Genomic DNA, 23,946 nt, shown 5'->3' on the forward strand with positions numbered 1-23,946 from the left:
AAAAACATGGATTAAACCACTGGAGTCTTATGGATTCCTTTAATGCTGCCTTTATGTACTTTTTGGGGCTTCAAAGTTTTGGCACCCATTCACTTGTATTGTATGGACCTACAGAGCTGAAATATTCCTCTAAAAATCTTCATTTGTGTTCTGCAGAAACAAGAAATTCATACACATCTACGATGTCATGAGGGTAAGTAAATGATGAGAGATTCTTCCTTTTGCACATTGGATGAACACTGAGAATTAAAAGTACATTTTAAACTAGATAGAACATCAGTGTGGGGCCTGCAACCATTTCTTAGTCTGCCAAACATATCCTGAAGGTCCCCCCCAGTGGGTTTATCTAGTGAGATATTGAGGTATTAGTTATTCCCAAAAAGAAAAAGTGATTCTATGCTTACCACAATTAAGTTCAATTGAATCTTTCAGAATTTAGGTGCTGTCACATTCAAAAGATACACTAACCATCCAGTTTTAGCCCCACAAAAACAAAATGTACTATCCTTGAGAACTTGCCTTGTGCCTCTGGAAATAAGTGACTACTTTATTTTTTACTCTTTTCAAAAAGTGAGTTTCCTCTAATACGTGTTGTTTAGCTTTCAGAGATTATGAAAAAGGCTCAAATAAGTCTGAGTGAAGACATTAGTTGTGCAGGTCGTGCTCAATTTGCCATATAGCACAGCCTCGTGGCCATTGCAAGTTCATTCATGAGAACAGACATTTCTAACGGCAAACCCAAATTGTCTTTATCTAAACATTACATATTTGCATCGAACAAACGGTTGCCACCTTGGCAAACATTTAGGTATAGCCTATCTGTTTGTTTAATTATGCCAGATAGATGGCAGTGATTAATACATGCATGATACGGATTCTCTTCCATTGCCTTTCCAATCGTGTCATGTCATGTGGTGTGACCAAAAACACGGATTGGATCTCCGGGGTCACCTGAGAAAAATCACCCACTCGCCATATTCATGATTCCTGGTTACTTCGTGTTGATGTGCCATAGGAAAAAACAACTTTTTAGTGAATTCACTTTATTTTGATATCACACGCGGGCTGGTTCTAAATGGTTATGACGACACAAGGTAAGTTCTTCGGCTCACATTAAAGCACGTCACGTCATTCAACGTGAAACTCACGAGGTTAACCTTTCATAAGCAATGGGCTAGTTTTCCCAAGCTAGTTCCTGTAAATCAGCGGCTTTTTAAATCACAAGCACAACCATACCCGGGTATTTTCACACGTCGACCAAATAAGCGCTTTATTATTCCTTCATATCCACCTAAACCGCACGTTGTTTTTTTAAAATAGCACTCCACTCCGTATTTTATTAACGGCAGCGCTAAAGCGTGCGGATGGATATCTTACAAAAAAGCCTCACAGCGCGGTTCAAAAATAAGGCGAAGAAAAAACAAAACGCTCGATATTCAAGTAATACAAGCACCATAATACATTCAAGTGCCATACAACTTTAATCCATCCGCTCCAGTCTCAACAGGTCGCTCGTCTAGAGAGAAGGGCGGGTGGGAGTCACATACGCAACAAAGCCGCGCAGTACGAGGGCCAATGCAAGCTGAATGAGCGCAGCGGCAACCGAGCAACATCTTCCGCCTTCCTCCACCGCGGTCTCCATTTTAACTCCTCGCCCAGCCTGCACCTCACGTGTCTTGGACTGTCTTTCTCACATGACCCGTGTGTTTGTCCCCGTGATCAGCGCTTCCATCTCCCGTATTTCAAGTGTCGCTGAATATCGCATTTTAAAATCCGTTCGCCTTCATGGATATGCTCGAACAGAGCTTGGACACCTCGACGAGGTGAGAGCGCGTCCTTTATGTACGGCCAACCACAAGGCCCCAGTCAACCATTTTCTCTGCTGTTTTTTACAGTCGAGCACTTGGCATCATCTTTTAATGTTTATTTGCTCATTCTTATTGAGTTCTCTGCATGTCATTAAGTACATTAGGCTGAACGTTAGACACAAACACCACGAAGGAAACGGCGTATTTCTGCCGTCTTTGCAAAGATGCCCGACATATTTATGCCAGTATTGCTAATTTGGTGATTTTACTTTTGCATTGTTTTTTTAAACGAATCCCCAAGCCGGTACCACCGCTTGTTTTAGCTTGATTTGTCAGGGTTTCTCTCTATTTTCCCCTCCGGTTATTTCATGCCATAGTTTCCTATTTACCGCTCTCGAAACAGGAGCTCTTCAACCGGTTTAATGCTATAAATTCCCTTTAGCCTGCAAACGTCAGCCTTTCAGCCAGAGGCTCATTAGTTCATTCAAAAGCTATTGTTCTGCTAGGTATGTGGTGTTTGATTGGCCGCATTTGTTACATAAAGAGCATGTTACTGTTTTTATGTGTACATACTGTTAAAACGTTTCTGTTACAGTTGTTGGTTTGAGTTTTGTTCAGCAAAGGTCGCCGGTTTGGGTTGGGGAGGGGGCGTTCACTGTCTGAAGTTCGTCTATATCGAGAGCATGTGTGTTTATTTTAGAACATCTTGCATGTTGTCAATTGGAGTTTTTTTTTTAGTTTTCTTTTTCATCTTTTAAATATTTGCATTAAAAGAACATCCAAAAATGAAAATTCTCTCATCATTTATTCACCCTCGTGCCATCCCAGATGTGTTTGACTTGCTTTCTTCTGCAGAACACAATGAATAGATGAATATGTCAGCTCTGTAGGTCCATAAAATGCAAGTCAACCTGGTCCAGAACTTTGAAGCTCTGAAAACTGTATGAAGGCAGCATAAAAGCAATTCATACGACTCCAGCGGTCAAATCCATGTCTTCTGAAGTAATATGATAGGTGTGGGTGAGAAACCGACCAATTTTTAAGTCTTTTTTTTTTTTTTTACTAAAAATTATCGCCCCTGCCCAGTTAGTCGTGATATGGACAAAGAATGTGAAAGTAAAAGTGGAGATTTATAGTAAAAAAAGGACCTAAATATTGGTCTTTTTCTCACCCACACCTATCGTAAAACTTCTGAAGACATGGATTAAATAACTGGAGTCATATGGATTACTTTTATGCTGCATTTATATGCTTTTTTTTAGCTTCCAAGTGTTGGACCCTGTTGACTTGCATTGTATGGACCTACAGAGCTGAGATCATTTTCATTTTTGGGCGAACTATTCATTTAAAAGCTACGATATCAGCAAACACCTAAGGATTGTAACTATATCTGCAATGAAGACTTTATTTCAAAGATGAATGTGGTTTCATAAGATGACCTGAAATTTGTTGCTGTCTTTGCAGTCACGAGAAACAGGAAACTGAGGAGGTAATTCAGCTACAGGACGGTAAGTTAAAATATCCAGCTTGATTTATTATGCAGATCAGTTTTCCAGTGAATGTTTTCAATAAAAATTAAGTGCATAGATCAATAGAATGCTAAAATTACTTGCACATTTCTCAGGAGAGGGGGTGGGGGTGGAGGAGCAGGCGGCGGTTACCATAGCAAGTGTCCAGCAAGCAGCAGCGTTTGCAGACCACAATGTTCAATACCAGTTCCGCACAGAGAACAGCGGTGGACAGGTCAGTGCGACCTTTGACCTCTCTTCATGGGGGTGTGTAGGAAATCCAGGGTTCAAACTGGGGTAGCTGCCATAAATCATGATCTAGATCCCCATGTCCATTTAATGGCTCTTATTAGTGTTGTAGCTCTACTACACCTTTTAAAGCATTGTGCTTTTGTTACTTAAATCTATATCATTAGATGGTATAACATTTGAAGAATACAAATAATCTTACTAGAAGCCATATTGCTTAATTACAATGTATATGCATAGTGGATAGTTGACACATTTCTGTGTTCTGTCCCTGTTTTGTGGTTCTGCAGGTGACGTATCGCGTGGTCCAGGTAACAGAGGACCATTTAGATGCAGCTGGAGATGGTGGCAATGCAGTCAGCGTGGTGTCCACGGCCGCCTTTGCAGGCGCACAGCAAGCAGTAGCACAGGTATTTGAGTGCATTTGCATGATGACACATTTGCTGAGAACATCAGTATTTAACTGACACATTAACAGAATGGGTCATTCCACCTTCAGTTTCAAAACTGACCAACTTTCACTTTTTAGTGAAATTGGAGTACATATTTTGTAAAATAAGTGTTGAACAAGACGAGTGTGTACGTCTTATCACTGTCATTATAGCGGAATTATGTCACCCTCTGCTCTCTTAAAATCAGTTTTGGTATCAGCCATTTAAAAAGCCATGTCGGAGGACTACTGTTACAGTCCAAGTGAAGAGAAAATAATAAACATATAGTTCTTTAGGAACCATGGTGTTACAGTAAGGGAAGATAAACAGATAGAAAACAGCAAAAGGGGCAAAAAAAACTAAAAATAGACACAGTATTCTCCTCTCTTTCTGTCTGCCTGTCTTTATATTTCTATCACTCTCTTTTTTTTAGGCTGTTATCCAGAACCCTTTTAGTAATGGAGGCAGTCCAGCAGGAGAGACGGTGAGTGGAGAGACGCGCTTCGCCTACTTCCCAGCAGCAGCTGTCAGTGATGGTACGGCTACAGCGGTGTCTGTGCAGGCCACCTCCGATCCAACCCTCACACAGGCTGGAGGTCAGTTTCCAAGTATAGCAATGTCCAAAAGCTGTGTTTGCTGTGAAAATTCTCTTATCATTTACTCACCCTCAGGCCATCCCAGATGTGTATGACTTTGTTTCTTCTGCAGAACACAAACAAAGATTTTTTGAAAAATATCTCAGCTCAGTAGGTCCATACAATGCAAGTGAATGGTGATCAGACCTTCGTAGCTCCAAAAATCACATAAAGGAAACAAAGTAATTCATATGACTCCAAGTGGTTAAAACCATATCTTCAGATGCAATATAAGAGGTGAGGGTGAGAAACAGATCAATATTTAATTCCTTTTTTCTCTAAATCTCCACTTTAACTTTCATTTTCATATGGGAAACTAAACTGGCAACACATGTGACTTTCAGATGTGAAAATGGAAATTTAGAATAAAAAAAAAAAAAGGACTTTCATTTTGATCTGTTTCTCACTCACACCTATTATATTGCTTCTGAAAATCTGGATTTAACCACTGGAGTCTTATGGATTACTTCTGTGTTTCATTTATGTAATTTTTGGAGCTGCAAAGGTCTGATCACCATTCACTTTCATTGTATGGACCTATAGAGCTGAGCTATTTTTTCTAAAAATGTGTTCTGAAGAAAGTCATACACATCTGGGATATCATGAGGGTGACTAAATGATGAGACAATTTTCATTTTTGGGTGAACTATCCCTTTAATGCTATTTGTTGGTAATGCTGGTTCTGGTACACATACAACCCAAAAAATAAACTTCTATTGCAGTTCTGTTCTTTGTATTTGTCTAGGTACTAATTTGTGCACAGTTTAATAATTAATGTGTAATAGCTGCTAAAATCATTAGTGTGTTTAGTGATGTGGTGTTTTAATTTTCTTTCTTTCACAAACAATATTAAAGCTGTTTTTTTATTTCTTTTTTTCAATATTAAAATTCCTTCTCATAGCCCAGCTTAAAGAGATGGGAAAAAATGAGAATTCTCTCATCATTTACTCACCCTCATGCCATCTCAGATGTGTATGACTTTCTTTCTTCAGCAGAAGACAAACAAAGATTTCAGCTCTGTAGGTCCATACAAAGCAAGTCAACAGGGTCCAGAACTTTGAAGCTCAAAAAGCACATAAAGGTAGCAAAAAGTAATCCATAAGACTCAAGTGGTTAGATCTATATCGTCAGAAGTGATATTATAGGTGTGGGTGCGAAACAGAGCAATATTTGAGCCATCCTAAGCGCTCTTCTCTCCTAAGAGTTCTTCTTTTGTTTTTGGCGATTCACTTTCTTTGTGCATATCGCCACCTACTGGGCAGGGAGGAGAATTTATAGTAAAAAAAGGTCTTAAATATGTCCAAAATGATAAAAATCCTAGGTGCAGTTTTTTTTGCCACCAAAATGATAAAATCCCAATTATAACTAGACAATAATAAAATATTTGGTGAATTACTCTGGGCTTTTAACTATTCACAAAAATTCTGTAAATTATACAGCTTTTTTCTTATTGTACACCTGTACAACAAATGCTTGCATTGACGTATCGTTTATCAATTTGGTTGTTAGGAAACATCTCTGATGACAGCCGAACACCTGCTAAGCTAACGAAGGGACTGCAGTTTTGTTTATTTACACGTCCTCCTCCGAGCATCTGGCAATGGAATGCATTTATGGTCGTAGATCTGAGATATTAAGTCGGAATATCCCACATCCGACTTTTAATGAAATGCAGCATTAAAATCATGTACAGTGTATTACTATATAAACACTATAAAATAAACATTGACATATAGGCTGATAAAAACTATATTAGCAGTAATCCATCAATGGGAGATCGTCATTCATCAATATCAGCAATCGCTCGTCACAATTATCTGGTATTCCAGTATTTGGTTATTATATAAAAACAGATTTGTTTTCCTTTTCTTTAGGGACACTATCAGTCAAAATCAGCATGAACTCGTCAATCAATGAAGGTTATGTGAATAAACATTTAATAATGTCTGTGCTTCATATTTGTCTTTTTTAATAATCGTGCGTTAGTCTGAGCAAAACAATGCTCTGTTACAATGCTTTATAAGTATTCACCAAATTCAGCCTTTTTATAGCCTTTATATTCATCAGATGAAGGGGTTTATATGTATTTGTATAGGTAGTTAGAAACACAGAGGAATAAAAGAAAAGATCTAGCGATGTTTGTGACAGACACGTTCGTGATTTACTTGTTGATTTTCTGATGTTCATGGCTTGATCTCGCAAAGCTTTTTTGAACTTATCCAAACTTTCCCTTTTTATTTTCCTTAGGTCAGTTTTACGTGATGATGAGTCCACCAGATGTTATACAAACGGGCACACCACGGACCATCGCTCCTCGTACACACACTTACTCAACGTAAGTACTGATCATGTGTTGACCTCCCTCCCATTCCCAGTCTGCACAGCTCGATCCCCTTTTAAACCTACTGCTATGTACGTAATGATTTGATCCCCTTCGCACTCCTCAAAATGATTGCTGTTTGCAGAACAACATGAAAGTGTGGAAAAAGTGGTTTGGAATTAAATCCTAATGGTTTATTCATCTTTATCCTGATTTACTACATAATAGCTCAAATTGAGAGTGTAATTGACATGAATTGTAGTGAAGTGAATATATATAATATGCAAGTGCTTTCCCGATCAATTTGAGTGGTAACAAAATTGAAGTCAGAAAAACAAACCAAAAATTTGTCCCACTTACCTGCCGTCCCCAGAGACCTTGCTGAACGTGAGACTCTTCAACACAGCAGATCAGACTGGTGAGGAAGACCTTTTACATCCCCCTCCCTTCACCCGCCAGCCTGTCTTCTATAGCTACCACTGAACTAGCTCATTATCGCTAGTAAGCTATATTCTACTGTAGAATTTTACTGTTGTGTTTGATGGTGGTGTTTGAGTTTTCTTCTTGTTACAATGACATCAGATAGTAGGTTGACATCAGTTCTAGCTTCTCAAAAGTAATATGAGGAAAAATGTTCCTTTCAGGTATTTTACACCTTTGGTGAAAATCACAAATTTAATTTAATTGAATCTTAGGATAGAAATGACTTCAGCCCTTTAAAGTGAGGTTTGTTATTTGTATTTGATGACAACACTGTGATGTCAGTAAATGGGCTGGAAAAGTTTTTAGAAAGGCTTCAAAAGTGTTAAGTCATGCAAGAATATTTAGGCTTAATGTATTTAACCACACAAGTCTCTTCTCTTTCTCTTTTCTCTTTACTAATGCAGGAAGATTGATGGTCCCCGGGCACCTCGTGATGAGAGGAGAAGAGCACAGCACAATGAAGGTAATATTAAATCATTATTCACAGCTACAAGAGCTCAGTAAAACTATTAGAGGTCTTCATTACACTCTGACAATTGCCTTGGTAACTAATCTTCACATGATGACAGCATGGTTTTAAAATGACCAATGGGGGCCTGGGTAGCTCAGCGAGTAAAGACGCTGACTACCACCCCTGGAGTTCGCAAGTTCGAATCCCAGGGCGTGCTGAGTGACTCCAGCCAGGTCTCCTAAGCAACTAAATTGGCCCGGTTGCTAGGGAGGGTAGAGTCACATGGGGTAACCTCCTCGTGGTCGCTATAATGTGATTCGTTCTCGGTGGGGCGCGTGGTGAGTTGTGTGAGGATGCCGCGGTGGATGGCGTGAAGCCTCCACACACGCTGTCTCTGCTGTAATGCGCTCAACAAGCCATGTGTTAAGATGCGCGGTTTGACGGTCTCAAACACGGAGGCAACTGAGATTCGTCCTCCACCACTCGGATTGAGGCGAGTCACTACGCCACCACGAGGACGTAGAGTGCATTGGGAATTGGGCATTTCAGATTGGGGGGAATTTTTTTTTTAAATAAAATAAAATGACCAATGCACAGCCTGCAGTTTAAAGGGACAGTTCACTCCAAAATGAAAACTCTGCTATAATTTACTCATCTTCATGTTGTTAAAAACCTGCATGACTTTCTTTCCTCTGTGGAACATAAAAGGAGTTGTTAGGCAGAATGTTTGCTCCTTCACAAATGGAGAATGTTCTCCTTTTGCATTCCACAGAAGAAAGTTAGTAATATGGGATATGAACAATATGAGGGTGAATAAATAATGACATATGAAAAAACATTTTTGGTAAACTATCCCTTTAAATTCAACGTAAAATGCTGTTCGCAACCTGAGAAAGTTTCTAGGACAGAACTTGATTTTATATTCTGGGAATTGATTGGATCGTGGAAAGTGGCCGTTATGTACCTGAATAGAGCCAGGTGGTTGGAGGGGAAGGGTAGAAGTAAGATGGATTCGTGATGGCCTTCAAAAGAAAAGTGATTTCAGAAGTGTAACAAGTTATTACATTATGAGAAAAGAGTACAAAGACAAGCATTTATTTGGTTTGGAATAACGTGCACCAGTAAATGCACAATACTACCAGAAGTGTGAATTAAGAAAGTAAATGGAGTCCCTTTTGATTTCATGTTTACTCTTGAGTAATTCAGTGTATTGAATGAAGTTGGAGTTTTGCATAATTGTTTTATATGCATTTCTGCAGTTGAAAGGAGAAGAAGAGACAAAATCAACAACTGGATTGTCACACTGTCGAAAATCATCCCAGACTGCAATATGGACAATACCAAAACAGGAGCGGTACGGAATTTGCATAACACAGAAACACTTTTCCTCTAGCATGTACTGATCTGTGGGTATGTATCTATCTTAATTAATTCACTGTTTTTCTTCAGAGTAAAGGAGGCATCCTGTCTAAAGCATGTGACTACATTAGAGAACTCCGTCAGACTAACCAGAGGCTGCAGGAGAGCTATAAGGACGTGGAGAGAATACAGGTGGACAATGAGCTATTAAGACAACAGGTGCATCAGCTTCATACCTTTTTTTTTCTCAAATCAATAGTCTCAAGCAACAGAAATCATAGTTGGGCAGTGTGCGACTGACAGAAACAGAATGCAGGTGTCACAAGACAGTTGTTTTTAATAGTTGAACTTCTTTAAACTTTAAACAGCATTTTTAAAAAAAGGCACTCATAGCATGAGACACTGAAAAACAAAAACAGCGAGACTCAACGAAGACCAAAGATGCCCTGATCCTTGTGTACATAATCCAACTATAAAATATACTGCAGATAAAATACGAGAATGCATTCTGTGTGAACACCTGTAAGTCCACCTTGCGATATGGATACAAATCGTCAAATACATTGACTTCTAAAGACACATTTTGTAATGTCTTGTATTAGTATACTTGTCTGCCATTTTACTATCTTGGTATCATCTTCATTTGGAGGGCTTTTTGCAGCAAATATTAATGTGATTATTTGAATGAATCAGTATATCATGTAATTAATTCAATTATTATTTTTTCAATCCATTGACAGCCCTTAATCTTATATTCTTAAAAGATTATTCATGTAGTCATATTAGTAGTATTTTGATTTGTGGTATAATTTAATTGGAGTTTGTTGTGTTTTGCTTAAATTATTTGAGAACTGTTTCTTGAGTAGATGTAAAAGAAAGGCACATGGTAATATTTTGAACATCCATTGTCCAACAGATTGAAGACCTGAAGAACGACAATGCACTGCTCAGAGCTCAACTACAACAGCATGGCCTGGAAATCAGTGAAACGACATCATAGTGACAAAACTAGGACAAAACATGAACACAAATAAACAGTCTCGACAACAAAGCTCAAAGTGGAGACAAAACCCCTAAATGACTCATTTGCCCACATCTCATCACAGACTTAAGATATTTAGCAACTCAGTAGGGTATGAATGCCTGTTTGATACACAGACACACATTCTTATAACAAGAGACTCTTTGATAGTAGTGAAAAATAATATCTGCTGTAAAAGCACACTTTGTTTTCTCCTTCACTCCCATGAGAACTTAAAAACCTGGACTCACGCAAATATGGAATTACCTTCTTTCTTCCAGAAGTAGCCCACTTACCACAGATCTTTGTTCTAGTTTAAATATTAGAATTGTGAACCAGTTATATGCCTGCTCATGCCTAATGATCGTCTTTTGTTTTTGTTTTCAACAATTTCATTTTGTGGATTTAATTTTTGCTACAAAGTGCAAATGTTACTACTGTCTCTGATGTGACAGAATGTTTTTTTTTTTTTTTAAGGTTTGTTGGTATTGTATTTATTAGCTATCAAAATCAATTATGCAGCAGCTATACAAAGCCTTTGCATTTGGTGTAAAGCTGAAATGTCAACCTCAACGAAGTTGTCAAGCAGCCTAAAATGACTGATATTTTTTTTTTTTTTTTTTTTAAGAAAAAAAAATATTTAGCTTTTCTGTTCTGCACTCTTTCCCTATATTGGATTTAAAATTATCAGACTAATCAGAGATTTGACATAGTGGCACATCAAAACGAATTGCTTTACAGTATTAGTTTGCTTAGAATGCATCTGAAAGTACATTAAGTATGTTTTAGTTCAAAATAGAAAAGATTAAGACCGTAAATATTCTTAAAACTGCAAAATTACATTACATATAATTTTAAAATGTTTTTGGAGTACATCAAATTTCATGCACTGTGATTTAGTGACGGAAGTACGAGTAGCTCAGGGTTTTGTGATGCAGGAAAATAGCAACGGCTCTGGAACACCCCCCCAACTTTGTAACCCTGCACTATTTTTTTGATTTTGCCCCTTTTGGCTTTACAGACTAGATTCTAAACATGTACTGTATATATCATGTATATCTACCAGTTGTTCTTATGTCATTGAAATCCTCACAAACAAAGAATTTTACTTTATAACAGTCGTAGTTCCGAAGCTCATTTATCTACAGCAGCATAGTTGGAAATGGAAAATGCGCAATAAAAATGGCTACTGTTAGTGTTTTTGTTCATTTGCTAAAGGTAGATCTTCCATCTTTGTGTTTTGAAACTGTTCTTCAGCAACATCAATGCTTTTTTGAAAAATGAAATGGAAGGCAAGCTATAAAAATGAACAAAAATCACTACATTATAAGAATATATTGTATATGACTATAAATGTCTGACAGCTAAGGGTAATATGGCAATTACTGTTGATGAGCAATGCATAAGGAAACCAAACATCAAAAACTAACATTGATTTATTTTTGTAATTAATGTCCTAAGCAATTTATCTCTAAAGGTTTTAAGGCCAGTGCAGGTCTGTGGTTTGCCTTTATAGTTTGTCTTATTGTAAGGCTTGAATTAAATAATGCTGGATTGTAAAGAGTTTACTTTTGACTGTTTAGCACCCATTAGTTTATCTCCAATTCCCGCTGGTCATGAAATATGCAACATCTTTTAAACAAGTCTCGTGTGCATTTGATTCCACCTTAGAGGACTGATTGCAAACAGACAAAAAAATTAAAAGAAAAAAAAAGATTTTGACCCCAAATATTCTGTGATCAAACCACGTGGTAAACCACATTGTGAGTTCAATTTATTACATAATACAAAGAGTGAACGGATAACCCTAAACACTGTTCTTTTTATCTCTTTCCACAGTATTAATGCTAAACTTGAATGACTGCTAACGGACATTCAAGAATTATAGTCTAATGCACTGGTGCTTTATAAGTCAAATTATAGAAAGAGGGAAAAATGAGAGGGAAGAGTATGTTATACATGTATGTCTGGTTCTTCAGCTGAGGAACCCTCAGCTTGGTGTTTTGACCACTGGTTTGATTTCTATAAGTTAACAATGGGTTTGTTTATACTTAATGACTGTTGATGTTCATGTATGTACTTATATTCAAGAAAGAAAGAAAAAACAGATACAATATGTAGTTATTTTGTTTGAAAGAAAAAAGTTCTGAAATAAATTTTAAATACCTCCCATGCAGTTAAACATTTTCTGGCCATCCAGTTTCCATGCCACCACTTTACTTTAATCACACAAAAAAGACAATTTCATAATTTCTATCTGAATATAGTCAGGAAAAGAGCAAATCATTTAGTACAGTTGAGAAATTTAAGAGGAAGTGGATGGTCTGATGACATAAGCAGGTCATGATTGCATCAACCAAATTTAAATAAAAGCAATACAGGCAGGAAATACCTTGGTGGAGGTGTGGCATTGTGTGCTTAAAAGCAAAGGGGAAAGACTCGGTAAGAACTATCTTGTGTCATTTTACAGTAGCAGATTTTTAAAGATAAAACCGATTAGGAAGCTGTGAAAGGTGGCATCCTTAGAATGGGTTTAACCTATGTATTTGCTGCATATTTTTAAAATAGGTATATCTATATTTTTCATCACATATATAATATACATATAAAGAATAGGCCTACATATTGTATTTCATATTGATAGTGTCTAGTTGTCTTGAACCAGTCGTTATCCGTACTAACAAGCTACAGATCTGGCTTATTTTGCCTTTAGTTTCCTGACATTACAACAAATCATTGCCAACTCACAATAAGCTGCAATGACAACTTCACGAAAGCATCAGCTTTTCTGTGCTGAGCCAATGGGAGAAAAATCTGTATATACACTTCCTGGAATCGGTCCTGTGCTGGGCGGACGACTAGAGAATATCGGAATAAGAAGAGCGAGGGACGTCCTGGGGCGTTTCCTGGTCTTGGAGATGCGTGAGTGGGAGTTTAAGAGCTGGCTTAGAGATACATGTGGAGCAAATGCCAAACAGCAGCGAGACTGTTACAACTGCCTGAAAGAATGGACAGATAATAATTTGTAATGAGAATACTTATGTACTAGTTTAATTCAGGGCTGTAGCTAGTGGGGTGAAAGGTGGTAAAGATTTTAGGGGCCCAAATGTCCAGGGGGCCCCACAAAAAATTCTAAACTCTATTTTTTCATAGGAAAGGGTCTCAGAGCAATGTAGAGTCAGGGGGCCCAGATTACCTTGCTACGGTCGTGGTTGCATCTACTTTGTTCTTTTGTAATAATATTTATTTATAGATTCATTTAGTTCTGTTAATTTAGTTTCATTTAGTTTTATGTCTCACATGTATGTGCAAGCTATATGATTATTAATAAAATGTTTGTTAATTTTCAGTCAGTGACAACTACACATAATACATATGTTACAGTAAATTAATTGAAAAATGTAAACCTGGAGATATTTCTTAATTTTTTCCGCATTTCTCCATTTGTCATATTCACCAATTAAAACACAACCCATACCCTGCCTACATTGTGACACTAAGTCTAGCGTAAATAAGAATTCAGCAAATGGAGATCTTTGTAAATACCAAAGATTACTGCACCAATGTAATTTACAAAAACAGACACAGCCTGAATTAATGGCTATGTGAATATCATGTTTTTATTGTTACTTAAAGACAGAAACAATCAGTATTAACTCAAAATAAGCATTTATTGTATCCTACAATTTTTAAACAACAGCTTGTGAAGACTACTGAAAATACTAAAGGGCTCAAAGATCTTTATTGCATTTTATATATTAGCATATTACACTCTGATGTTTGCTCCTTTCAGATTATAATCTTCGAATGAATCTGAAGCAATGCTTCTGTGTATTTTATAATTGACTATCCCCCAACACTTAATATTTTATGAGTACATTAGAAATGGAACTGTAGATGCAGATGTTGGAATACCCAACTACCTGTTTCACAAATGTAACCTACAAAAAACAAATATCTGAAATGCTAACTGTCCACAGTAGTATTTCAGGACAGTCTGAAGATATTACAAGCAGGCCAGGCATATAAAATAATGGTATGATAAGAAGATTGCGCTGTTTACTTTGTTAAAATATCAATTTTCAATCAAATTAAAAGGTGTCTCAGAGGTCAATGTCATAAAAACACATAAGCTTATATTAAATATTGGTAGTGTGCAATTATTATTACAATGTATAGTAGAATTACTACAAACCTCCATACTAGTACTTTTTACAAACCAAGATGTAAAAAAACTGATCAAACAATGAAGTTATTATCAGTATAATGTGTGGTGGCCATGTAAAAGTGTTATTAGGATCTATGATGGCCTTAAAATGTTGTCGAGTGATTTATAGGTGTGCATAGTCAGTGCCAAAGACTGATTGCACCAAGGTGTATCATTGGTTATCAGCTCCTTTTATGTCTTATGTTTGAAGACCATTTAGAGACCTGCAATAACAGGTTATGTATTCACCATTAGTTATTACTCTTGTGGCGGGGGAGCTTTATGAACAGTTTTGCTGTTTGCTACTGTTGATGTTCAAAACCTGGTTAATTTTGAACATGTGTGCAATCAAACAATGTGTGGTTGATTGTGAGGGTGTATGCAACATTAAATTATCATTTACACTAAGAAATGATCACACTTCAATCAATTAAAATCATTATTTTAATGGGGTTTGTCTGTTACTGTAGACTGCGTAATTTGTTGTAATCTCATTACGGCTTTGAAACTTCTGAAAAATAAAACATACTTTTACAAGTTTCTTCATGTTTCATCATTACAGGGACATATTAAAGATTGTATTAGTCATACTGGTCAAGATAAATTACTAAAAAATTCAGATGTCCATCCTGTTACATGGGCAGCATCAACGTGGACAATAACAGGGACATTCAGTGGATAAATGAGCTACTACATGGTCTGTGATTGATATCTAGGAAACATATTTGTAAACTAATATTTATGTTTTTATTTCTGTTAACATAAATACTGTATATTGAAATTTTTTAATTATACTATTTCCCATATATCTTCCCATAATAGGGTGGACATGTCATGCTTGACCACATATGACTAACAACACAAAATAAAGGAAAACATGAATAAAACAATAGAGTTGCAAACTTCAAATAACTCCACCTCCAGTGTGTTTGATGTCATTTCATAACATACTGTATATCTACAATGAAAGGTCATAGTATCATGACAAAACAGGGTGCGCAATAAATCAAGAGACACACAAAAAATCTCCACTATCAGTGTTAAAATTACACATTTATTGAGAGAATGTAACACTAAACTCTTAACTGTATGTGGGGAAAAAAATAGAAATCCAATGATTTAGCATTTATTTTTGTCAAAGATGTCTGACATGCAGTTTTTGGGACATGAGAAAATGACACAGTGCAAAAGAAAAGGGTTTCAATTATTTAAAATGTAACGTTTAAGCCCAAAGAAGTGTGTAACATTATAAAAAGCCTTTATTCTTTTTAACAATCTTATCAAAATTGTAATCGGGTGAAATTAAACAATATAAATACCACACACACTTGTAATGAGGACTTAAATGACACAGAATTGTAGGAATTACCCATATTTACAGGCGTTCCTGTGCGAGATGCTGCTTAACATTGAAAAATCAACGCGGACGACGCAAAAATGTGTTCAGTGTGAACGTCCCCTACTAAATTTAAAATGAAAAATGCTTTAATACAACTACCAGGAAGAAGATAGAAAGGGAGAGGAAAGCTTAACATGAAAATAGTGTATTTCTCATTGGATTAGTGTGGTTGTTTTGGCAGTAAATAGTGTTTATCATAATGGAAATGTAAGAAAACCACGTTAAGTGATTTAACTACACCTGTACTACTGTACGTTTATTTTGAATTAATGCAGTAATGCAGTTTTTCTTCCCTCTCTCTCTCTCTCTCTATTCCAGAGCGAGCTCTGACATAGGCAATAAAATGTAATGGCATGTCATGAATAGGTGCGTTTACTGGTGTTTTAAAATCCCAATGGTGGGAAACAATTAGCATGCACTCGAATGCTATTTGATTTTGAAAAACATTCTGACAGAAAACGCGACAGAAGACATCCACTGATTGTCTCTGATCTTTCCCCCAGCCATTTCTGTCAAGTTTAACGTCCGTGTAAAGCAACAGCCGATATCTCACACAACTCACGCGAAAGGTGTGTGTGTTTCAGGTCAATTTCTCTCGATTTGTGAAACATTCTCAGCAGTTTGGGTGTGTGATGCTAAAATATGGGACAAACGGCATTGCGTATGGATTTCATACGGAACATAATTTTTTCTTCCTTAATTACGGGACGATTCCTTATTTTACAGGACGTTTGGCATATTTCGTTAATTAATTTTACCTGATACTGCTTCAGCGTGATGGTGACTCTCTCTCTACACTCACTGTCATAGGGCGTTTTCCAAACAACATTTTTGCGCCCTTGAAGGGGGGGTTACAGTGTGAAGAATTTACATGTTTCCATTGATCATGGTATAAATATTATTGGGGGAGTTTCCCCCATCCCCCCTGGAATCTACGCCCCTGGCTGTGTCAACGATTGTCAGGGGCGTGGAATGGTAGAATTCAGGTGATAATGCACCAGTTACATCAAAGAATCTCCAGTTTCACTAAACAGTACAGATAAATATTTGAATGTTAAAACCTGTTAAGGTGAAGATAACTTTTGATTTTATCTATATAAAAAATCTTTAAAAAATCTATATAATATATCATTTTATTTACACACACACACACACACACACACACACACACACACATACTATACTGTATATATAAATATACAGTATATATATATATATATATATATATATATATATATATATATATATATATATATATTTAACCCTCTGCTAAAACGTTATAAAAAATAATAGGCTACTGTAAAAGACCTTAAAATAAATAAATTATGGCTATAGTGATGAGTATCAGTTATATTTTGATATAAGATTTTTAAGCCTGTGATAGGTTATGTTAGCTGGCTAACATCAATTAACAAAAAAAAAATGTGAGTGGGGTTTGTTGTCACATTAGTTTTGGGGTTGAATAGTTAGCACAATGGCCATAAATAAAATAATAGATAACAATTCATAACCTTCATACACAATATTTACTATCTTATTACATCTACATACACACACAAACATAACAAAATAATGTATAATATTAATAATAATAATAATTAATTGATTGTTATAATTATTATTACACATGCACACAGCTCATGCCAAGCCAATGATACAATTAGTTCCTATCATCACTGTGTTACATCACAATTTCTTCTAATAATTTGAGTTTGAGCACTGAAGACACAAGTTTGTTAGGTTTAGCAAGCGGAATTTTCTGCCATTCATCCATTATGCAGGTCTTCAGCTGTACTTCATTGCCGTATTTTGCACTTGATAATGCGCCACACATTTTCAATTGGAGACAGGTCAGGACTGCAGGGAGGCCAATTTAGCACCCGCACTCTCTGCTTACGCAGCCATACACTTGTAAACCGGGCAGTATGCGTTTTGCCGTTGTCCTGCAGGAAAATGCAGGGACATCCCTGGAAAAGACAGTGCTGGTTGGCAGTATATGTTGCTCCAATAATTTTACATATCTGTCTGCATTAATGGTGCCCTCACAGATGTGCGAGTTATCCATATCATGGGCTCTGACACACCCCCATACCATGACAGACACTGGCTTTTGGACCTGACGCTGATAACAGCTTGGATTTTCCTTTTCCTCTTTGGCCCAGAGAACACGTGATTTTTCCAAAACTAATTTGAAATGTGGACTCTTCGGACCACAAAACACAATTCCACTGTTTTACTTTCCATCTCAGATGAGACTGAGCCCAGAGAAGTTGGCAGCATTTCTGGACAGTGTTGATGTATGGCTTCTACTTTGCATAGTAAAGCCTTAAATTGCATCTGTGGATGAAGCTGCAAATGGTGCTGACTGATAAAGATTTACCAAAGTATTTCCAAGCCCATGTCATGATATCCATTACAGATGAATGACAGTTTTTAAGACAGTGACGTCTGAGGGATCGGAGATCACAGGCATTCAGAAGTGGTTTTCCAGCAGGACAACGCCAAACCACATACTGCCCAATTTACAAGTGCATGGCTGCGTAAGCAGAGAGTGCGGGTGCTAGACTGGCCTGCCTGCAGTCCTGTCCTGTCTATAATTGAGAATGTGTGGTGCATTATGAATTACACCATACAGAAATGAAGGCTCCATACAACTGCACAGCTGAAGACCTGTGTAATGGATAAATGGAATGAAACTTCCTCTTGCTGAACTTAACAAACTTGTGTTTTCAGTGCCCAAACATTTAATAAGTGTTATTAGAATAAATCTGGATTTTACATGGTGGTAAACACTCGACTGTCCCAGCCTTTTTTGGAGCATGTTGCAATCATCTGATTTGGGATGAGTGTATATATATATATATAGTTGTGCTCAAAAGTTTGCATACCCTGGCAGAAATTGTGAAATTTTGGCATTGATTTTGAAAATATGACTGATCATGCAAAAAAACTGTCTTTTATTTAAGGATAGTGATCATATGAAGCCATTTATTATCACATAATTGTTTGGCTCCTTTTTAAATCATAATGATAACAGAAATCACCCAAATGGCCCTCATCAATAGTTTACATACCCTTGAATGTTTGGCCTTGTTACAGACACACAAGGTGACACACAGGTTTAAATGGCAATTAAAGGTTAATTTCCCACACCTGTGGATTTTTAAATTGCAATTAGTGTCTGTGTATAAATAGTCAATGAGTTTGTTAGCTCTCACATGGATGCACTGAGCAGGCTAGATACTGAGCCATGGGGAGCAGAAAAGAACTGTCAAAAGACCTGCGTAACAAGGTAATGGAACTTTATAAAGATGGAAAAGGATGATGCCCTCACTGCAAGTGTACGTATATAGAGCAAATCATATACTGTACTTTAACTCTCTATACACAAAAATACCTGCAAATCACTCTAGCACTTTGCTTATCTCAGATCAAAAGGTGGATTTGTGTCCCTATAGGCCTCAGTTCTGGAGGGGCCCAGCAGAGGGCAGCACTGAACCTTTCTGCATACAATGTGCATTTTCTCCCTCAGACCCGTGCCACATGCTTTTATGGCACTTCGAACAGCAGCCGAGGAAAAGTAAAATATAATGGGGTCCAAACAGGCATTTAGGGTACTGGAGATTAAAGCAAAGTGACGCCACCACTCACTGTCCCCACGAACAAAACCAACCACGTGTGAGACATTATAGGGGCTGAAACAGATGGTGAAAACCAGCAGTGTCCCTACCGCCAGTCCAATGGCCCTGAGTCTACGACGTCGACCGAGGTGGGGCAGATTGGACAGAATTCGAATGAAGTTGATGTAACAGAAGCAGCAGATGAGGAAGGGTATACAGAAAAGCATGAGAAATAGCTCCAGACGAACAGGAAGTAGAATAAGCAGCTGCTCCGTGGTAAAGTTATCATAGCACGTTAATACCATGGGATTGGACCACCCTATCTTACTTTTGCTAGAGTCACTGGCATTACTTGAGGGTATGAATGGCACAATGTACACAATGCTTAGGTTCAGAGAGCCCAGAAGCCAGAGGAAACAACTTGCAATCACACCGTTGCGTGGTCGGCGACCAAGCGCATATCGGATTGGAAACGCGACTCCCAGGTAGCGCTCCATGCTGATCGCTGTCAGAAATAATGTGCTGGTATAGATGGTGGAGAAGAAAAGGAAACTGCTAATGGGACACAGGTAATAGGGCAGCTTCCAGATCATGTTGTCAAAAGCCTCCTTCATCTTGAAAGGCAGGACCGCGAGGAAGATCAGGTCAGATATTGTCAGGTTTAGCAGGAGAATGTCGATGAGGGTGGGCTTGCGGTGAACCTTGCGACAGAAAGTGAAGAATGCGAGGATGTTGGCAGGTAGGCCAATTAAGAAGGTGAGGATGTAGAATGACAAGAGGAGCTGGCCGTCAAACGTGGACATTGTAGTCTCTACCTCAGAAATAGTCAGTAGGCGGTAGAAACACTATGCAGAAAACAGAAACAGAAGAAATCAACAAGGGGGATTTATGGGCAGAGGTAAAGTGATATGGGAAAACATGGAAAAGTAAACCCCACACCATTGTTAATTATTAATAATAGTGCAAAGACAGTGTCACGAATCCTACCTTTGTAGTTCCTCCCACTCACCACCTGACGGCTCCATCACCTGAATATTGACTTTTACACTCTGAACTCCATTTCCCATAATACCCGTTCCTGGCACTGATTACCTGCTCACCTGTTCCTCATCTACTCTGCTATTTAAGTCTCACTCTCACTTGCTGTCATTGCCAAGTCTTGTTTCGCTCTGGCTGACATTTCTGAGCGTTCCCTGTGTTTATTACTTTTCTGTGTATGATCCTGGACTGTTTACCCTGTATTTGACCCGTTGCTGCCTGTCTACTATTACTGCCTTGTTTACCCGGATATAACCTGTGATTGTCTGCCGCCTGCCCTGACCTCTTGCCTGTTTATTGACTACCTCTCTGTATGACCTTGGATATTACTGTTGCTGGTGATTGAACCCCTGCCTGTCTGTATTACTACGTTCATTATTATTAAAGCTGCACATGGATCTCAACTCCGATGACTCATCATTACAGACAGGTTTAATAAAAGCATTAAAATAAATTAATATAGTATTGTTTATTACGGAACATTCCGGATTCAATGCAAGTTAAGGTCAATTGACAGCATTTGTGGCATAATATTGATTACTGCAAAAATGATTTTAGACTTGTCCCTCCTTTTCTTTAAAAAAAGCAAAAATCGGGATTACGATGAGGCACTTACAGTGGAAGTGAATGGGGCCAGTCTGTAATGTTATAATACTCATTAATTGTTAATGTTTTAAAAGTATAGCAACATGATTTTAGTGTGATAAAATGGCTTACTAACCTTTTCTGTGTAACGTTATATTCAGTTTTACAAGTGCGTTACCATGACATAACGTAACTCCGTAAACCCTAGAACAACCATAAAAACAACAATTTAAACAACTTTACAGCTCAAATAATGCACAAGATTTAATTGCTTTTATAAAAATGATAAGCTTCACTTTTCTGCTTTTAAACCGTCCAAAAACTGGACCCATTCACTTCCATTGTAAGTGCCTCACTGTCACCTCGATTTTTGCTTTTTTTAAAGAAAAGGAGGCACGAAATTGTTTTTTGTGGTAATCAACATCATGCCACAAATGCTGTCTATAGAGCTTAACTTGTATTGAACCTGGATATATTCCTTCAACTCTAAATTAGTGGTTTAACCCAGGGGGTGCAAGGGAGTCCATATAAAATCTGAGGGGAAAACAAGATTATAGGATTTATTTTAAAGGTGCACTCAGTATTTTTTGTTTGTTTGTTTGTTTGTATATGTTGTGTTGGCCAATATGGCAGTCGTCTTGGACATTTAGTGCCTGTTTGCAGCATCCTTCAAATGCAATAGTTCTCAGTTACCAGTGCTATTATAGAAATTCACTATTCACATTCATGTTTAATTTAATCCATGAGTTAAAGCCCCATGTGGGGACCCTCTCTGTGTAGAATAAAACTGTTTTTTATAAGTTAATTGATATGGATTCCTCATCTCATATGTGTGGTCATGATTTTATACATTTGTTTCAAAATTAATATAAATATCTTTAAGAGTAAATCTTTTTGAATGCAGAAAAAAATACTGAGTACACCTTAAAGATTGTCAAAGTTATCATTAACGTTAATTCAATTAGAGATTGATTAAATGTTTAAAACATACATTTTGGAATGCATTTTACAAGTGTCATCCACATAAATTACTGACCCCAACATATTTAGTTTTTGCTAAAAAGGAATATTACAAAAATCATGTGATTAATTGCTGTCTTTAAAATATCATGATTTTTGTTTTCTCACACTGTATAAATGGGTCTTTATACATTCAAATATATAGCTGCCTTTATACTTTAGAAAAAAAATGTCCCTTGGGGATGATAATACTTCAGGGTCATTGGCATCACAAATTTGAAAATGACTGGTTTAATCAATGTGAAGGAAATCCAACAATATTAAATGAAGTGACTATTTAAGGCCTACTGTATTAAAAGTTTATATAATTATATATAAAATAAAAAGACTGACCTTCACAAAGCAGGAAAATTAGGATCATCAGCATGTTGTCTCTCCACACACACTTAGGTAAGTATCTGCCACCTGGCTTCACCTCTACCCTTGGCATTTTGAATACATAGTACATTACGTGATGGGTGTAACATCTCAAAAGTGTGGAAATTTAATCAATTCTGAGCATAACCTACACCACTGAAGCTCATCAAACAATGTCTCTTGGCAACCCTGAGAACAGTCAGTAAGAACACAGGAAGGAAGGCGTAACTGCCGTATATGGGGTATACGAGGCCCCCCCAAGAACAGTATCTTGTCATATGGCACATACTGGCAAGATAAGACGTGTTTATTTTGTGGGTGTGCATCTGATTGTGTGTGTATCTTTGTGTGTGTGTGTGTGTGTGTGTGTGTGCGGGAAATTTCATATTAATAAGAAAGGATCTTTTTCACCTGTTGTACATAATTACAATGCATTTCTGTACCATTTATCAGTGTACAAGTGATATACTGTCTGAATATTGAATATTATCCAAAAAAGAGAATTGTCCAAGTGTTAAACCAAAGGACTGGAGTTTTTCAATATATGTGTGTAGATTATCCAGATAAAATGTGATCGCTGCTATAACTTGTCCTTATTTGTATTTGAAGAGAATATAGGTTTTTACAGAACCAAGCTGAAATATGAGTTGTGGTGTGAGGAGGAGGAGGGTGTGGCTGGGCCGAGAGGATGCACGCCCAGTGCTGAGTTGCCCAATCAGCGGGAGAGAGATAAAGGAGGAGCCGGGGACGCCAGAGAGAGAAAGAGAGATGCACGCGGCTGCTTTGTGTGTGTCAATTTGTTATTATGTTTCAGTTCAGCGTTTGTGTTGGATTAAAGTTTTGTTAATTGTTAATTCGGTTCCTGCTTCCTCCTTTCCCGAACATTGTTACACTGGTGCCGAAACCCAGGAAGGGAGGAAGAGCACACTGTCTGGGAGAACTCGCCGCTGCCGCCAGGGAGGCGGACGAGCCCGCTGCCATCCGCCACGAGGCGGAGGAGCCGTTACTGTCCGCCAGGGGATGGAGTCGCCGCTGCCGTCCGCCAGGAGGTGGAGGAGCCTGCTGTCGTTGGGAGCCGAAGAAGAGCGTTTTCTTTTCTCTCTCTCTCTCCCCTCTCTCTCTGTCTCTCCTGCTCTTGTTCTCTCTCCCCTCTCCCTTCCCTCATCCTACCCAGGTTCCCAGGAGGCGGGGAAGACCAGCCGGCGACGGGATGGCCGAAGGGGCAAATCCTCCCCTCCAGGAGGTTTCCCCGGCCTGAATCGGGTGGTTGGGGTATGTGATGAGGAAGAGGGTGTGGCCGGGCCGAGAGGATGCACGCCCAGCGCTGAGTTGTCCAATCAGCAGGAGAGAGATAAAAGAGGAAGCGGGAACCAAATTAACAATTAACAAGACTTTAATTTACACAAACTCTGAACTGAAAACATAACAACAGATTGACACACACAGCAGGCTCCT

General features: G+C 37.9%; 3 protein-coding genes across 5 annotated transcripts; 2 read left to right on the plus strand and 1 right to left on the minus strand.

Annotated features, from left to right (window-relative positions):
- Positions 1 to 153: 153 nt before the first annotated feature.
- On the plus strand, positions 154 to 11,908 carry LOC127421541 (upstream stimulatory factor 2-like). Of its 2 annotated transcripts, XM_051664653.1 has the most exons (11): positions 155 to 1,823; positions 3,273 to 3,316; positions 3,433 to 3,551; positions 3,856 to 3,975; positions 4,430 to 4,592; positions 6,879 to 6,966; positions 7,325 to 7,369; positions 7,839 to 7,897; positions 9,145 to 9,239; positions 9,335 to 9,463; positions 10,161 to 11,908. In XM_051664653.1, the coding sequence occupies exons 1-11, from the start codon at positions 1,786 to 1,788 to the stop codon at positions 10,242 to 10,244; spliced, it is 984 nt and encodes a 327-aa protein (XP_051520613.1). In that variant the 5' UTR covers positions 155 to 1,785; the 3' UTR covers positions 10,245 to 11,908. The 2 variants fall into 2 exon arrangements, with proteins under 2 accessions (XP_051520614.1, XP_051520613.1); XM_051664654.1 differs by lacking the exon at positions 7,325 to 7,369 and having other exon boundaries at positions 154 to 1,823.
- Positions 11,909 to 12,651: 743 nt separating this feature from the next.
- On the plus strand, positions 12,652 to 14,991 carry LOC127421548 (barrier-to-autointegration factor-like). 2 transcript variants are annotated; one of them, XM_051664666.1, is made up of 2 exons: positions 12,652 to 12,707; positions 12,979 to 14,991. In XM_051664666.1, the coding sequence occupies exon 2, from the start codon at positions 13,025 to 13,027 to the stop codon at positions 13,292 to 13,294; it is 270 nt and encodes an 89-aa protein (XP_051520626.1). In that variant the 5' UTR covers positions 12,652 to 12,707; positions 12,979 to 13,024; the 3' UTR covers positions 13,295 to 14,991. The 2 variants fall into 2 exon arrangements, with proteins under 2 accessions (XP_051520626.1, XP_051520627.1); XM_051664667.1 differs by lacking the exon at positions 12,652 to 12,707 and adding an exon at positions 12,736 to 12,833.
- A 4,301-nt stretch (positions 14,992 to 19,292) lies between these two features.
- Positions 19,293 to 20,294, minus strand: LOC127421540 (free fatty acid receptor 2-like). Its single transcript, XM_051664652.1, has one exon. The coding sequence runs from the start codon at positions 20,292 to 20,294 to the stop codon at positions 19,293 to 19,295; it is 1,002 nt and encodes a 333-aa protein (XP_051520612.1).
- Positions 20,295 to 23,946: the final 3,652 nt, after the last annotated feature.

The sequence above is a fragment of the Myxocyprinus asiaticus genome, chromosome 30, assembly GCF_019703515.2.
Source record: "Myxocyprinus asiaticus isolate MX2 ecotype Aquarium Trade chromosome 30, UBuf_Myxa_2, whole genome shotgun sequence".
In the NCBI taxonomy this organism is placed as follows: Eukaryota; Metazoa; Chordata; class Actinopteri; order Cypriniformes; family Catostomidae; genus Myxocyprinus; species Myxocyprinus asiaticus.